General features: G+C 40.2%; 1 protein-coding gene across 4 annotated transcripts in view; it reads left to right on the forward strand.

The window, feature by feature from the left end:
• Positions 1–15,747, forward strand: part of ATF7IP (activating transcription factor 7 interacting protein) — a 150,300-nt gene that overhangs the window by 124,376 nt on the left and 10,177 nt on the right. For all 4 annotated transcript variants that reach the window (XM_032159690.2, XM_032159689.2, XM_032159688.2 and 1 more), the window contains exons 12-13: positions 1,989–2,144; positions 4,668–4,850. In XM_032159690.2, coding sequence (XP_032015581.1) covers positions 1,989–2,144; positions 4,668–4,850 — 339 coding nt within the window. The remainder of the gene's footprint in view (positions 1–1,988; positions 2,145–4,667; positions 4,851–15,747) is intronic.

Here is a 15,747-nt window from a genome sequence, read left to right on the forward strand (position 1 = left end):
CAGCTACATGGGAGGCTGAGGCAGGAGGATAGCTTGAGCCTGGGAGGTTGAGGCTGCCGTGAGCTGTGTTTATGCCACTGCATTCCATCCTGGGTGACAGAATGAGGCCCTGTTTCAAAAAAAAAAAAAAAAAAAAATTAAAATAGAATCAAATCTTAAATGAGTATGAACAATGTGTAGAGGAAAACAGCAATTAAGAGAATATTGTAATTTTTGGAGTACCTCTGTTTTTATATCTGTTATTTCACTTGATCCTTGCAAAAAATCCTGTAATACTCATTTTAGACTTGAGGAAACTTGTTAGCCTTAGAGAAAACAATTCAGACTCAGTAAGGGTCTTGGGAGTAAAATCCAGCTCTTCTGTCTGTACATTAAATGTTCTTTTTCTCTCTCTTTGTTTCAGTGTAGATACTGTATATATATGTATACATTTAATTTTGGTCATTTGAATTAATTTCTTTTATCTAGCATTATATAAATAAAAATAGAAGTAATTGTTAAAAGTGTTCACATCCAAAATAATAATGTTCTGAGTTATTTAGAAACTGTAAACCATATTCCTAGTTATTCTGCAGTGTTATTAGGTGTTTCATGAATACAAAGTTCCATGGTTAAATATGCTTGGGAAATGCTGAGTTTAAAGTTAAATTGATTTTTTTCTTAATGCAGACTTCTCTGAGCCTTTACTATGCTAATTTATAATGTAAATCTCTAAGAATGATTTAAGATATAAAGTATTTCTCAAACTTACTTGGCTGCGCAAAATAACGTTCAGCTACATATCCATAAAACGCTGGTGATTATTGCATGTGGAAAATATAATATCATGTGCTGAGTTACTTCTTAGTGTCTTAAATACATTACTTTTTTCTAAAACACCCAAATATTTTAAAAGTAATATTTTGGGGAATCAGTTTAGTTGAGCTTAGGAAAACAAAAGTTAAATAGCTATACAACTGATTATATGACAGTAAAGTTGGTTTTGTTATTTAAAACTGAATTGAGAAATGTATGCCATCCTTCATCCGGGTTGAACTCAAGCCAGTATGATGATTCTTTCAAATTATCTCTATTGCTTTCACTAATTTTTAATAGACAGCCATGACTATTACAATGGATCCCTAAAGAAAAAAATAAATACAGGTTTTTGAGAGGACACAGGTAGGCTTAATTCTGGATTAAAAAGTAGAGTCCTAAAAGTTTGTTTTCAGTGCTCTCACCATTTCCCTAGCATCCATGCCTCATGGGATCTTTCTGTTGCCCCACCTTTGGGTCTGTCTCAAATTCTCACATTCCTAAAGTACACTGTTTTCCAATGGCATCAAAGTATCCATTGTTAAAGCCTCGGGTTTTATTTACATTTAGTGTGGAATTCTATAGGACAGAAATTGATGGGGATTATTTTGGATAGAAGGACTTTTGGGTCACAATCTTCATAGTGGTTTCCTGTTTTTAAGAGTTTTTTCTGAGATGCAAATATTTATTTCATAGGCTATTGAAGACCTTTTTTGAGATTAGTCATTCTTTGACTATTTTGAAGACTATATAGTGATGATAAGCAACTATCTGTTATCAAAGAACCTAAATAATTGTAGTAATTGAAATTCAAGATCACAGGGGAAAACTCATCAGTTTATAGATATTTGTCTAGAAGAGTGTTCTTCCTATAGGTAGGTAGATTATATATTTATGCAAGTAATGAATTATTCTAGTTGATATATTGTACTGAATTTACAAGTAAGATTATTTCTGAATTTCTGTAAACATGAATTTGAATCTGTGATAGAACCACCAGCAGATTACATATGCTCTTAACTCAGTTTTCAAATCAGCAAAAATACACATAAGTAAAATGGAAATAAATTGTTCTCTTAGAGGTAAATGTGACACCCGAGTGGCAAGCAAAAGTAAAATTTGTCCACAGAGGAAAGACTTGCATTTCCTAATTTTTTTCTTGTCAGTCATAATATTTCACTTTTAACTAACAGACCCCAAAAAGCTAAATCACACTCCTGTATCAACCATGAGTTCTTCTCAGCCTGTGTCACGACCATTGCAACCCATACAACCAGCACCGCCTCTTCAGCCATCTGGGGTGCCAACAAGTGGACCATCTCAGACCACCATACACTTACTACCTACAGGTAAATTTGTTGAATCATTGAGTAGAAGCTTTGGTTTTGCCTGTAGAGAACTATGACTATGGAGTTAAGTGGAAAGATAAGACAGAAAATTAATATTCTTATTGTTAATTTGAGGACTACAGTGTATGTCCTTTTGAAGGCAGTATAACTTAGTTTTGCTGACTGTCTTAAGCAGCAGCACTGGTAAAGAATGATACTAAAGAAAAAGTATATATTTATTTACTTAACATTATATACATAAAAATAGAAGTAATTTTAAAAAGCATTCACATCAAAAATAATAATATTCTGAGTTATAATATTTAGAAACTGTAAACCATATTCCTAGTTATTCCGCAGTGTTAACACGTGTTTCATGAATACAAAGTTCCATGGTTAAATATGCTTGGGAAATGCTAAGTTTAAAGCTAAATTGATTTTTTTTCTTAATGCAGACTTCTCTGAGCCTTTACTATGCTAATTTATAATGTAAATCTCCAAGAATGATTTAAGATATAAAGTGTTTTTCAAAGTTACTTGGCTGCACAAAATAGCGTTCACCTAATATCTATAAAACTCTGGTGATTACTAATGCATGTGGAAAATAATATTATTCTGAGTTATATTCTTGAGACCAGCCTGGGCAACACAGTGAAACCCCGTCTCTACAAAAAATTTAAAAATTAGCAGATTTGTCATCTGCCACAGCAGATGTTCTGTAAATGGCAGAAATGACTGTAGTTTCTCTGGAAGGGATGGATATGACTTGTTCTGAGTGTAACCAAGAAGTTATAACTGACCGATCAAACAAGAATTTTTAAATGTGTCTTATCTTGAAATAGCTTTAACTAGTCTGACACTACCACCAGGAATCATATGCTTGCTACCTTTCAAGAAGCTGTCAATTCAAAATTTTCAAGATTTAGCCTGTATCTCCTAAACTGTTCAGAAACCAATCAACATGGTTTGTCTTCTGTATAACAGTCCATTGCTTGAAGATTTTATCTGCACAGTACTTATATAAGTACTCTTCTCATTAAGGAAAACATTGAATTAAAGTGGAGTTTTATCTAGTGAAATTTATACTTAAAACACCAGATATCTTGGGGGAATCAGGATATTTTTCATAGTGATTTAGCAAACTATTTGTTAATTAACCTTTGAGTTATGAAATTATTGTTGATGCAGCAAATGTGTGGTTGTTTTGGTAGGAATTGTTTAGATTTGTTGAATTTCAGAATCCTAGATGCTTATTCAGACTTTCCTATCAGTTAAAATAAATTTTACCTTGTTGGCATTTCCAGGCAAAAGAATGTGCTTATGTGACTTTATTTCTGGTGTGTAGATTTTTTATTGGTTCTCATATTTCAATACCATTCTTCTATCTAAGTAGGCAGTTATAAGTAAGTTCAACCTTGGGAGCTGTGTTATCTGTCTTTCTTTACATTTATACAAAGTTATAACAACAGTCATCAAAATTAGATATTTTGGAAGGAAATGTCATTATTCAAACCCATGGGCAGTGTAGATTATGGAATGGAGAGTGAAGAGATGAAGAAATAAGTGTTCTTTCTTGTTAATACTTTCTTCTTTCTTCCCGTTTCTGAAGACTCACATTGAAAGTTAGGATCTGTAAAGACTGAAGAGTCTTTAGTAAAGAAACCGTTTTGTCTTTGTTATAGCCAGTATTTTCCTCCAAATTTACTTTTTTATAGGACCCATTTTTTCCATAAAAAAGTAGATTGATTTGTTATTTTTTATTGTATAGTTACTACGTGGTCATTTGTAAAATATGATTTTAATTCAGAGAGTTGTTAACAAGAAAGTGTCACTAAAAATCATTATTATAGATACGTGCTGTCAGTGAATGTTTATGACTCAATTTTTGATAAATATTTATTAACATTACTCAAAGTATTAATGCTTTCTGGAACATACAATAGGAGGAATACCAGAATAGAGAAGGGAGAAGTCTGTTGTTTAATGGATTTTATTTACTGTTTTAAAAAAAGGTAGATTGGTTCAGCTAAACAAAATGTGAATTATAATGGTCAAAGAGATAGGTCGGCTCACTTGAAAAATAAATGTGAATTAACAATAGCCAGTCAGTTTCTTGATCTTTGGGAATACAAAAATACTCTTTTGGATTTACACCCCCTTGGAAGAAGGCCTAGAGGGCTTATGATTCTACTTTGCTAAGAACAATTGAAATTAGGAGGTTTTTCTCTTTTAAGTCACACCTGTGGCATCATACTCTTAATTCTGCACCTTTTTAAAAAATCTTCACATTGCTTATTGTCTGGTCAAACCAGAGTGGGAAGGGAATTGGATGTGGTGGAGGTGTTCTTTTCCTCTGAAGCTTGGATTTTAATATTAATATTTATTGGCCCTATCATTTTTATCTTAGAAGATCATAAAAGGAGACTGTTATTTCTATTTGTCTTTATCAGTTATAGATTTTATGCAAAGATAACTGCCATTTAATAGTGTTTGCTTAACGTAGAATTTACTGTATTCTTAATATGTTTTTCTGCCTTGCATTAGCTCCAACTACCGTGAATGTAACACATCGTCCAGTAACTCAGGTGACCACAAGACTCCCTGTACCAAGAGCTCCTGCAAACCACCAGGTGGTTTATACAACTCTTCCTGCACCACCAGCTCAGGCTCCCTTGCGAGGAACTGTTATGCAGGCTCCTGCTGTTCGGCAGGTCAATCCCCAAAATAGTAAGAGATTTTTCTTGTATGTGGCCCCAAGATACATGTAGTTCTCTTCAGCATTTAGTTGGAATGGCATATAATAATGTTAAGTTTTGCAAAAATTTCTTATAATGTCATATTAAAAGTATTGTTATAAGCTCAAGAGATCTGTACTACAACATAGAAACTATAGTATAGTTAAAATCAATGTAGTATATTCTCGAAAATAGCTGATAGAGCAGATTTTAAGTATTGTCACCACACACAAAAAAGGTAAGTATGTGAGACCATGCATATGTGAGTTAGCTAGATATAGCCATTCTGCAATGTATGCATATTTCAAACATGTTGTATACCATAAATATATATAATTTTTGTCAATTAAAAATAGTTTTCAAAAAAGAAATAGCAGTATAACCAAAACTAATCTATTATTATTTTTCTTCCCTTAGGAGAGTTAAACAGAGAAAATTGTTCATGTATACTAGTTGATTTGTGCTCTGAGTGTTGTCTTTAATTTAACTTTATTTATGGCCTGTATTAGTATAGTACACAATTTGATATTGGTGTATTCTCTACTCTGTTAAGAAACACCTTACCTAATTAGAGTGGGAATGGTCAATTGTGATTTAGCCCAGATGATGGAAATCATGGTAAAGGATAGCCTTCAATGAGAGGCTTAAAGATATGGAAAGTGGCTGAGAAAAGGGAAAATGTTAAAGAAAGCTTGTAGTTTCCTGTATATATCATATATTAGTTACATACATATGTTACATATATATGTAACTATATATAGGTTACATATATATGTAACTATATATAGGTTACATATATATGTAACATATATGTTACATATGTATGTGACATTTTAAAATTATATATTAACCACATGTATATAAGCAGTAGTAGAATACATCATATAAACACAAGCTTATATAAAAGGTATATTTAAACTTTAAAGTAAAGAAAAATAATAAAATGAACTACATATGAACTCTTCATCAGGTTAAGAAGTAGAAATTTTTCAGTATCCTGTAAGTGGTCTTGTATTCCTGTCTTGACTACATACATCCCTTTTCCTTTCCATCAAAGGTAACCACTGTTCCTACTTTTCTATTAGTCATTCTGCTTTTCTTTATAATTTTGCCACCAAAATTGATATCATTTAAACATACTAGGGTTCTCTAGAGGACAGAACTAACAGGATAAATAGATATATAAAGGGTAGTTTACTAAGTATTAACTTACACGATCACAAGGTCCCTCAATAGGCTGTCTGCAAGCTGAGCAAGGAAAGTCAGACTGAATCCCCAAACTGAAGAATTTGGAGTCCAATGTTGAAGGGCAGGAAGCATCCAGCACAGGAGAAAGATATAGGCTGGAAGGCTAGCCCCCTCCATTTCATGTTTTTCTGCCTGCTTTGTATTCATTGACAGCTGATTAGATTGTGCCCACCAGATTAAAGGTAGATCTGCCTTCTCCAGCCCATTTTCTGCCTGCTTTGTATTCATTGACAGCTGATTAGATTGTGCACACCAGATTAAAGGTGGATCTGCCTTCCCCAGCCCACTGACTCAAATGTTAATCTCTTTTGGCAACACCCTAACAGACACACCCAGGATCACTATTTTGTATCCTTCAATCGAGTTGACATTCAGTGTTAACCATCACAAGTCCACCCCTTGTCAACTTGAACCCATACACATCTCCTCAGATCGTACATATTCTTCAAATAGAGAGTAATAAGGCCATAATTAAACCTAACATAATACAACTGTCCTTTGTACAACCGGAAACGCACCAATCCCCAAGCCAAATACTGTTACATAAAGTTAACAATACTTAAATGTTGATAGGAAGTCAATAAATCTTATGTTACATGATGAAGGAAAAGGAAATAAAGATATTTTCTTGTACAAGTGTATACATGCACAAACATGTTTTTAGCAAAAGAAGGAGGAAATACTCATGACAATTATAGTCCCTGAGTTGGCAACTGGTCACGTGGTCATGGCTGGTATTGATGACTACCTTCTTCTACTACCCATTCTGTACTCTTTGCCTTCAGCAAGCACCTCAGCTGGTCGTGGTTTATTCCTGGTAGAATGACCCAAACCTTCATTCCTGAGTATTTTTAGTGCCGCCGAGATTGAGCTATTATAGTTTCCTATTGACCTTAATCACAGGACATGGTAATACTAACAGACACCCTAATGGATCTCCTGTATTCCATGCATACTCTTCCTTACCTCTGTTGTGGAGCAGTAGACTAACTTCTTCTTGGTAATCCGGGACAGTCACCACCACCAACACTAACTCCCTCGTTAGCCTGTTGAGTTAAAGGTAAGAGGAGCCCAAAGTGTCCAGGTGGCAATCTTAAGTTCCAGTTTAATGGAATCATTGTGTCTCCTGGTGGGAGCGTTCCTCCCTGTGGAACTAAGACCTCTAGGCCAGCAGAACGTAATGTCGCAAGAACAGGAAGCAAAAATTTTGCTAGTGGATCCCTAGGGGTGAAGGTGAGTGGTGCCACTTCCACTTCCACCCCCTAATGCCTGGACCTGTGAATCCTGGCTATGGGAGAAACAGCACCATATATATTGGACGCTGATTCAGAGCATACAAGGCCTTCTGGAAAACTTTGCCCCAGCCCTGCAAAATATTGTCACCTGGTTGGGGTTGTAATTGTGACTTCAGAAGGCCATTCCTTTTGAATGCTTCAGGACAAAGGGGAACATGGTAAGACCAGCGGATTCCATGAGAACGAGCCCACTGCCGCACTCCTTTAGCCATAAAATGAGTGCTTTGGTCAGAGGCAGTGCTGTGTGGAATGTCATGACGGCGTATAAGGCATTCTGTGAGTCCACGGATAATAGTCTTAACAGAAGCATTGTGTGCAGCATAGGCAAACCCATATCCGGAGTAAGTGTCTATTCCAGGGAGGACAAACCTCTTTCTTTTCCATGATGGAAGAGGTCCAGTATAATCAACCTGCCACCCCGTAGCTAGCTGATCACCTCGAGGAATGGCATGCTGGATCGAGGGCTCAGTGTTGGTCTCTGCTGCTTGCAAATTGGGCACTCAGCAATGGCCATAGTCAGGTCAGCCTTGGTAAGTGGAAGTCCATGTTGCTGAGCCCAGGCATCATCTCCATTACTGCCACCATGGCTACTTTGTTCATGAGCCCTTTGGGCGATGACAGGGGTGACTGGGGAAAGAGACTGAGTGGTGTCCACAGAATGGGTCATCCTATCAAATGGATTATTAATATCCTCCTCTGCTGAGGTCACCTGTTGGTGAGCACTCACAAGGGATACAAATATCTTCACAATTTTTGACCACTCTGAGTCCACACACGTATCTCTTCCCCAAATTTCCTTGTCACCTATTTTCCAATCATAATTCTTCCTAGTCCCTGACCATCGAGCAAAACCATTGGTTACAACCCATAAATATATATAATCTTGCATCTGGCCATGTATCCTTCCAAGCAAAGTGCACAACTAGATGTGCTGCTTGAAGTTCTGCCAACTGGGAAGATTTCCCTTCACCGGTGTCCTTCAGGGATGTCCTAGAAAGGGGCTGTAGTGCTGCAGCTGTGCACTTTACAGTGGTGCCTGCATATGGTGCAGAACCATCTGTGAACCAGGCCCTAGTCATCTGTTCGCTGTCAAGTGATCACAGGGACCCTCTGTGAGGCCATCAGTACAGGCTGGGGAAGAGAACGCAGGGTGACAGGAGTGGAGATATGGGCATTTGAGCTACTTCGTCATGTAAATTACTTGTGCCTTCGGCACCTGCTTGAGCCCAATCATGTATATACCACTTCCATTTGATGATGGAATGCTGCTGTGCATGACCCACTTTATGGCTAAATGGGTCAGAAAGCATCCAGTTCATGATAGGTCATCTCAAGTCACATGGTGACTTGATGACCCATAGTCAAATGTTCAGTTTCCACCAAAGTCCAGTTAACAGGCCAAGAGCTGTCTCTCAAAAGGAGAGTAGTTACCTACAAAAGATGGCAGGGCCTTGCTCCAAAATCCTGGAGGCCTCCACTGTGATTCACGTATGGGGTCCTGCCAAAGGCTCTGACAGCATCCCTTTCTGCCCCTCACACCTCAAGCACCATTGAATCTGCTGGGTCATATGGTCCAAGTGGCAGAGCAGCTTGCCCAGTAGCATGGACCTGTTGCAGAGCCTTCTCCTGTTCTGGACTGCACTCAAAACTGGCAGCCTTTCAGGTCACTTGATAAATGGGCTGGAGTAACACACCCAAATGAGGAATGTGTTGTCTCCAAAATCTAAATTGGCCCACTAGATGTTGTGCCTCTTTCTTGGTTGTAGGAAGGGCCAAATGCAGCAACTAGTCTTTCACCTTAGAAGGCCCCACACCACTGGACCCTAGAAATTTTACTGAGGTAGAAGGTCCCTGAATTTAGTTGGATTTATTTCCCATCCTCTGGCACACAAATGTCTCATCAATAAGTCCAGTGTTTTTGCTAATTCTTGTTCACTTGATGCAATCAGAATAGTGTCATCAGTGTAACGGACCAGTGTGGTATCTTGCAGGAGCAAAAACTGATCAAGGTCTCTGAATAAGATTGTGGCACAAAGCTGGAGAGTTAATACACCCCTGAGGTAAGACAGTAAAGTCTTTGCCCACTGAAGGCAAATTGCTTCTGGTGGGCCTTATGGACAGAAATGGAGAAAAAGGATTTGCCAAGTCAATGGCTGCACACCAGGTACTAGGAGATGTGTTAATTTTCTCAAGGAATGAAGCCACATCTGGTACAGCAGCTGCAATTAGAGTCATCACTTGATTAAGCTTACAGTAATCCACTGCCATTCTCCAAGATCCATCTGTCTTCTGCCTAGGCCACATGGGAGAATTGAACGGGGATGTGGTGGCAAGCACCACCCCTGCATCTTTCAAGTCCTTGATGGTGGCACTAATGTCCTCAGTACCTCCAGGGATGGGATATAGTTTTTGATTTACTATTTTTTAGAGGCAGCTCTAATGGCTTCCATTTGACCTTTCCCACCATAGTAGCCCTCACCCTACTAGTCAAGGAGCCAATGTGGTGGTTCTGCCAGCTGCTAAGTGTGTCAGTGCCAATTATGCATTTTGGCACTGGGGAAATGACCACAGGATGAATCCAGGAATCCACTGGACCCCCTATAAGTCAGACCTGAGATAAAATTCCATTAATTATCTGACCTCCATAAGCCTGTACTTTAACTGGAGGACCACAATGATGCTTTGGGTCTCCTGGAATCAGTGTCAGCTCAGAACCAGTGTCTAGTAGTCCCTGAAATGTCTGATCATTTCCCTTTCCCCAATGCACAGTTACCCTGGTAAAAGGCCAGAGATCTCCTTGGGGAAGGATGAGAGAAAGATTCACTGCATAAATTGTCAGGAATGTAGTGGGATCTTTCCTCAAGGGGACCCGGCCTCCCCTTCATTCAAGGGGTTCTTGGTCTGTAAACTGGCTCAAGTCTGGAAATTGATTGAGGGGTCATCATTCTGTTTTTATTACTCAATTTAGTCTTTTGTCTATTTGACCTAGAAGCTTTCTGGTTGTATAAATTAAGTAGGAATGCAGTAGGTTTCCTATCAGTTTCATCTCTAGGAACACTGTGATTCATTAGCCAATGCTAGACCTCTATACAACTCGGACTCTTCTAACTGCCACTTTGCCTCTGCTGTCCATTACGGTAGCTATGCCCACCTTGCCTTTGACAGTTGAGTGCCGCTAGTTGGCCCCGGCCAACTTAGGATCCAGTTATTCCCATTGTATTTAAATTTTGTAGTTGAGTGACTGCAGTTCCCACCGTTAGATCTGACATACAGAGACGAGCAATTAGAGGACTCTTCAAAGATACAGGTACTGCCCTTGCAAATCTGTTTCGCAAGGCATTGGTCAAGGGTATATCTTCTGGACCCTCCCAGCTGGGATGACTAGCTCTAAAGTGACTGATTCACTCTACCGTCCCAGTCTCCTTAGTCTTTGGATCCCTTGCTCTATATTAACCAAGGGAGATCAGTCATTTCCAGCTCACTCATAGTGTGCCGTCTTTTAATCCTTATTTCAACTAACCAAGCAAATAATCTATTAGAACCTTTTTTTAACTCCCTGAGCTGCAACATTAAATGCAGAGTCCCTACTTAGTGGGCCCAAATCAAGAAATTCAGCCTGATCCAACTTTGTTCCTTTCACCATAATCTCATACCTTTAATATCCATCCCCATGCCTGTTCTCTAGATTTCTGTTTATGTAAATTAGAGAACTCAAAACAGTTCTCTGAGTGTAACATACCTCCTTATAGGTCACACCTTCAGCCTCACCTCTAGGGGCCCACCAGTACTTTAGTTTAGTTATATGTCTAGAAGCAAAGAGAGGTGTTTGGAGTGGCTCCTGAGAAGAATCAACATTGTCTTGCCTGGCAACAGCCTCAGAGGAGGACATCAATGTTGCCTCACGTATCACAGGCTTTATTTCCTCAGACAAAGTTGGAAAGACTGATAGCAGCATGGGTCAGGGAGGATATGTTGCCCCCACTGGGTGTAGGGAAGCTGGTCCAATCAATGACCTCACTTTAACTGTAGGTACCTGGTGAGTCTGGTGCATGCCTCTTTTGTTGTAGGTTAGCCAATTGCATAAGAGCTTGTGTCTGTTTTTCTACAATTTCAGTTCTTTTTCTATAGGAGATAAATGTCTTTCACTCAGGGCAATCTTAGCAGATTTCAGGCTCAGTGTTTGCTTCAGAAGCCAGGAGACAGAATCCCTGAGTTCATCATTTTCTTTTATCACTTTGTCCACTGAACTTAGGAGGAACCAACCAGTTTCATTATGTTCCTTGGTTCTCCACATATGGTCCAAGGTATTGTGTATAGAGTCACTAAACTCCTTGCCTCTCACAAGCGGTGATTCAAGAGTGTCAAATGCGTTTATTTTGCATAACTCTCTAAACACTTCACGCCAGGTACTATCAGTGTTCTTTATACTATTAGACGTAGAGTCCTTAGCATTTGTGGGTCTAATCATATTAAGTAGCCAACTCCAGAAACCCGAAAACCAATGAAAGAACTCCATCCTTAATATTCAGTTCTTCTAGACCCCCAATCCTGGTACCAAAATCTGAATTAGTCAGGGTTCTCTAAAGGGACAGAACTAATAAGACGCACACACACACATATCCTGTTAATTTATAGATATATATATATCTATAATATAAAGAGTAGTTTATTAAATATTAACACGATCACAAGATCCCACAATAGTCTATCTGCAAGCTTAGGAGCAAGGAAAGCCAGTCTGACACCCAAAACTGAGGAACTTGGAGGCTGATGTTTCAGGGTAGGAAGCATCCATCAGGGGAGAAAGATGTAGGCTGGGAGGCTAGACCAGTCTCTTCATTTCACGTTTTTTTGCCTGCTTTATATTTGCTGGCAGCTGATTAGATTGTGCCCATCAGATGAAGGGTGGATCTGCCTTCCCCAGCCCACTGACTCAAATGTTAATCTCTTGGCAGCACCCTCACAGACACACCCAGGATTAATACTTTGTGTCCTTCAATCCAATCAAGTGACATTTAGTATTAACCATGACAAGTCTACCCCTTGTCAACTTGAACCCATATACATCTCCTAATATCATACACAGCCTTCAAATAAAGAGAGTAATAAGGCCATACTTGCGCCTAACATAATACAATTATCCTTTGTACAACCAGAAACGCACCAATCCCCAAGCCAAATACTATTACATAAAGTTAACAATACTTAAATGTTGATAGGAAGTCAATAAATCTTACGTCACATGATGAAGGAAAAGGAAATATTTTGTTTGTACAAGTGCATACATGCACAAACATGTTTTTAGCAAAAGGAGGAGGAAATATTCATGACAATTACAGTCCCCATTTCTGCAAGTGGTCACATGGTAGTAGCTGGTATTGATGACTACCTTTTTCTACTACCCATTCTGTATTCTCTTTGCCTTCAGCAAACACCTCATCTGGTAGTGGTTTTACTCCTGGTGGAGTGACCCAATCCTTCATTCCTGAGGGGTCTGGGCCATTTTTAGTGCTGCCTAGATTGGGCTGTTATAGGTTCCTGTTGACCTCAATCACAGGGCATGGTAATACTAACAGACGCCTTAATGGATCTCCTGTATTCCATGTATACTCTTCCTTACCTCCATTGTGGAACAGTAGACTGATTTCTTCTTGGCAGTCCGGGACAGTCACCATAGCCAACGCTAACTCCCTTGTTAGCCTGCTGACTTAAAGGTAGGAGGATCCCAAAGTGCCCAGGTGGCAATCTTAAGTTCCAGTTTAATGGAATCTCCTGGTGGGAGCATTCCTCCCTGTGGAACTAAGACCTCTAGGCCAGCAGAACGTAATGTCCCAGGAACAGGAAGCAAAAATTATGCTAGTGGATCCCTAGGGGTGAAGGTGAGTGGTACCACTTCCACTTCCACCCCCTGCTTCCTGGACCTGTGAATCCTGGCTATGAGAGAAACAGCAGCATATATTGGACGCTGATTCAGAGCATACACGGCCTTCTGGAGAATTTTGCCCCCGACTTGCAAAGTGTTGTCACCTAGTTGGCATTGTAATTGTGACTTCAAAAGGCCATTCCACTGTTCTGTAAATCCAGCTGCTTCAGGACAATGGGGAACATGGTAAGACCAGTAAATTCCATGAGCATGAGCTCACTGCTGCACTTACTGAGCCGTACAGTGACTGCCTTGGTTAGAGTCAATGCTGTGTGGAATATTGTGGCATTCTGTGAGTCCATGGATAGTAGTCTTGGCAGAAGCATTGTGTGCAGCATAGGCAAACCCATATCTTGAGTATATGTCTATTCCAGGGAGGACAGTCCTCTTCCCTTTCCATGATGGAAGAGGTCCAATATAATTAACCTGCCACCAGGTAGCTAGCTGATCACCCCGAGGAATGGCATGCTGGATCGAGGGCTCAGTGTTGGTCTCTTCTGCTGGCAAATTGGGTACTCGGCAGTAGCCATAGCCAGGTCAGCCTTGGTAAGTGGAAGTCCATGTTGCTGAGCTCAGGCATCACCTCCATCACTGCCACCATGGCTACTTTGTTCATGAGCCCATTGGGCGATGACATGGGTGGCTGCAGATAGAGGCCGAGTGGTGTCCACAGAATGGGTCATCCTATCGACTTGATTATTAATATCCTCCTCTGCTGAGGTCACACGTTGGTGAGCATTCACAGGGGATACAAATGCCTTCACAGTTTTTGACCACTTAAAGAGGTCCATGCACAGAGCTCTTCCCCAAATTTCCTTGTCACCAATTTTGTAATCATGCTTCTTCCAAGTCCCTGACCATCCAGCCAAACCATTGGCTACAGCTGATGAATCTATATAATCACACATCTAGCCATTTCTCTTTCTAAGCAAAGCGCACAGCCTGGTGCACTGCTCCAAGTTCTGCCCACTGAGAAGATGTTCCTTCACTGCTGTTCTTCGGGGATGTCCTAGAAAGGGACTGTAGTGCTGCAGCTGTGCACTTGCTGGTGGTGCCTGCATATGGTGCAGAACCATCTGTGAACCAGGCCCTAGTCTTAATCTTGCACTGTTAAGTGATCATAGGGACTCCCCATGAGGCCTTTGGTGCAGGCTGGGGAAGACAAGGCAGGGTATCAGAGGGGAGACACGGACATTTGAGCCACTTCCTCATGTAAATTACTTGTGCCTTCAGCACCTGCTCGAACCCAATCACATATATACCACTTCCATTTGATGATGGAATGCTGCTGTGCATGACCCACTTTATGGCTAAATGGGTCAGAAAGCACCCAGTTCATGATAGTCATCTCAGGTCACATGGTGACTTGATGACCCATAGTCAAATGTTCAGTTTCCACCAAAGTCCAGTTAACAGGCCAAGAGCTGTCTCTCAAAAGGAGAGTAGTTACCTACAAAAGATGACAAGGCTTTGCTCCAAAATCCTGGAGGCCTCCACTGTGGTTCACGTATGGGGTCCTGCCAAAGGCTCTGACAGCATCCCTTTCTGCCCCTCACACCTCAAGCACGCATTGAATCTGCTGGATCATATGGTCCAAGTGGCAGAACAGCTTGCCCAGTAGCATGGACCTGTTGCAGAGCCTTCTCCTGTTCTGGACCGCACTCAAAACTGGCAGCCTTTCAGGTCACTTGATAAATGGGCTGGAGTAACACACCCAAATGAGGAATGTGTTGCCTCCACCATCCAAATAGGTCCACTAGACGTTGTGCTTATTTCTTGGTTATAGGAAGGGCCAAAGGTAGCAACTAGTCTTTCACCTTAACAGGAATGTGTTGACAGCCCCCACATCACTGGACCTCTAGAAATTTTACTGAGGTAGAAGGTCCCTGAATTTAGTCAGATTTATTTCCCATCCTCTGGCACAAAAATCTCTCACCAATAAGTCCAGTGTTTTTGCTACTTCTTGCTCACTTGATCCAATCAGAATACTGTCATCAATGTAATGGAGCAGTGTGGTATCTTGCAGGAGCAAAAACCGATCAAGGTCTCTCTGAATAAGATTATGACACAAAGCTGGAGAGTTGATACACCCCTGAGGTAAGACACTAAAGGTGTATTGCTGTCTTTGCCCACTGAAGGCAAATTGCTTCTGGTGGGCCTTATGGAAAGAAATGGAGAAAAAGGATTTGCCAAGTCAATGGCTGCACACCAGGTACTAGGAGATGTGTTAATTTTCTCAAGGAATGAAACCACATCTGGTACAGCAGCTGCAATTAGAGTCACCACTTGATTAAGCTTACAGTAATCCACTGCCATTCTCTAAGATCCATCTGTCTTCTGCCTAGGCCACATGGGAAAATTGAATGGGGACATGGTGGCAAGCACCGCCACTGCATCTTTCAAGTCCTTGATGGTGGCACTAA

The sequence above is a fragment of the Hylobates moloch genome, unplaced genomic scaffold (assembly GCF_009828535.3).
Source record: "Hylobates moloch isolate HMO894 unplaced genomic scaffold, HMol_V3 SCAFFOLD_8, whole genome shotgun sequence".
Taxonomy (NCBI): Eukaryota; Metazoa; Chordata; class Mammalia; order Primates; family Hylobatidae; genus Hylobates; species Hylobates moloch.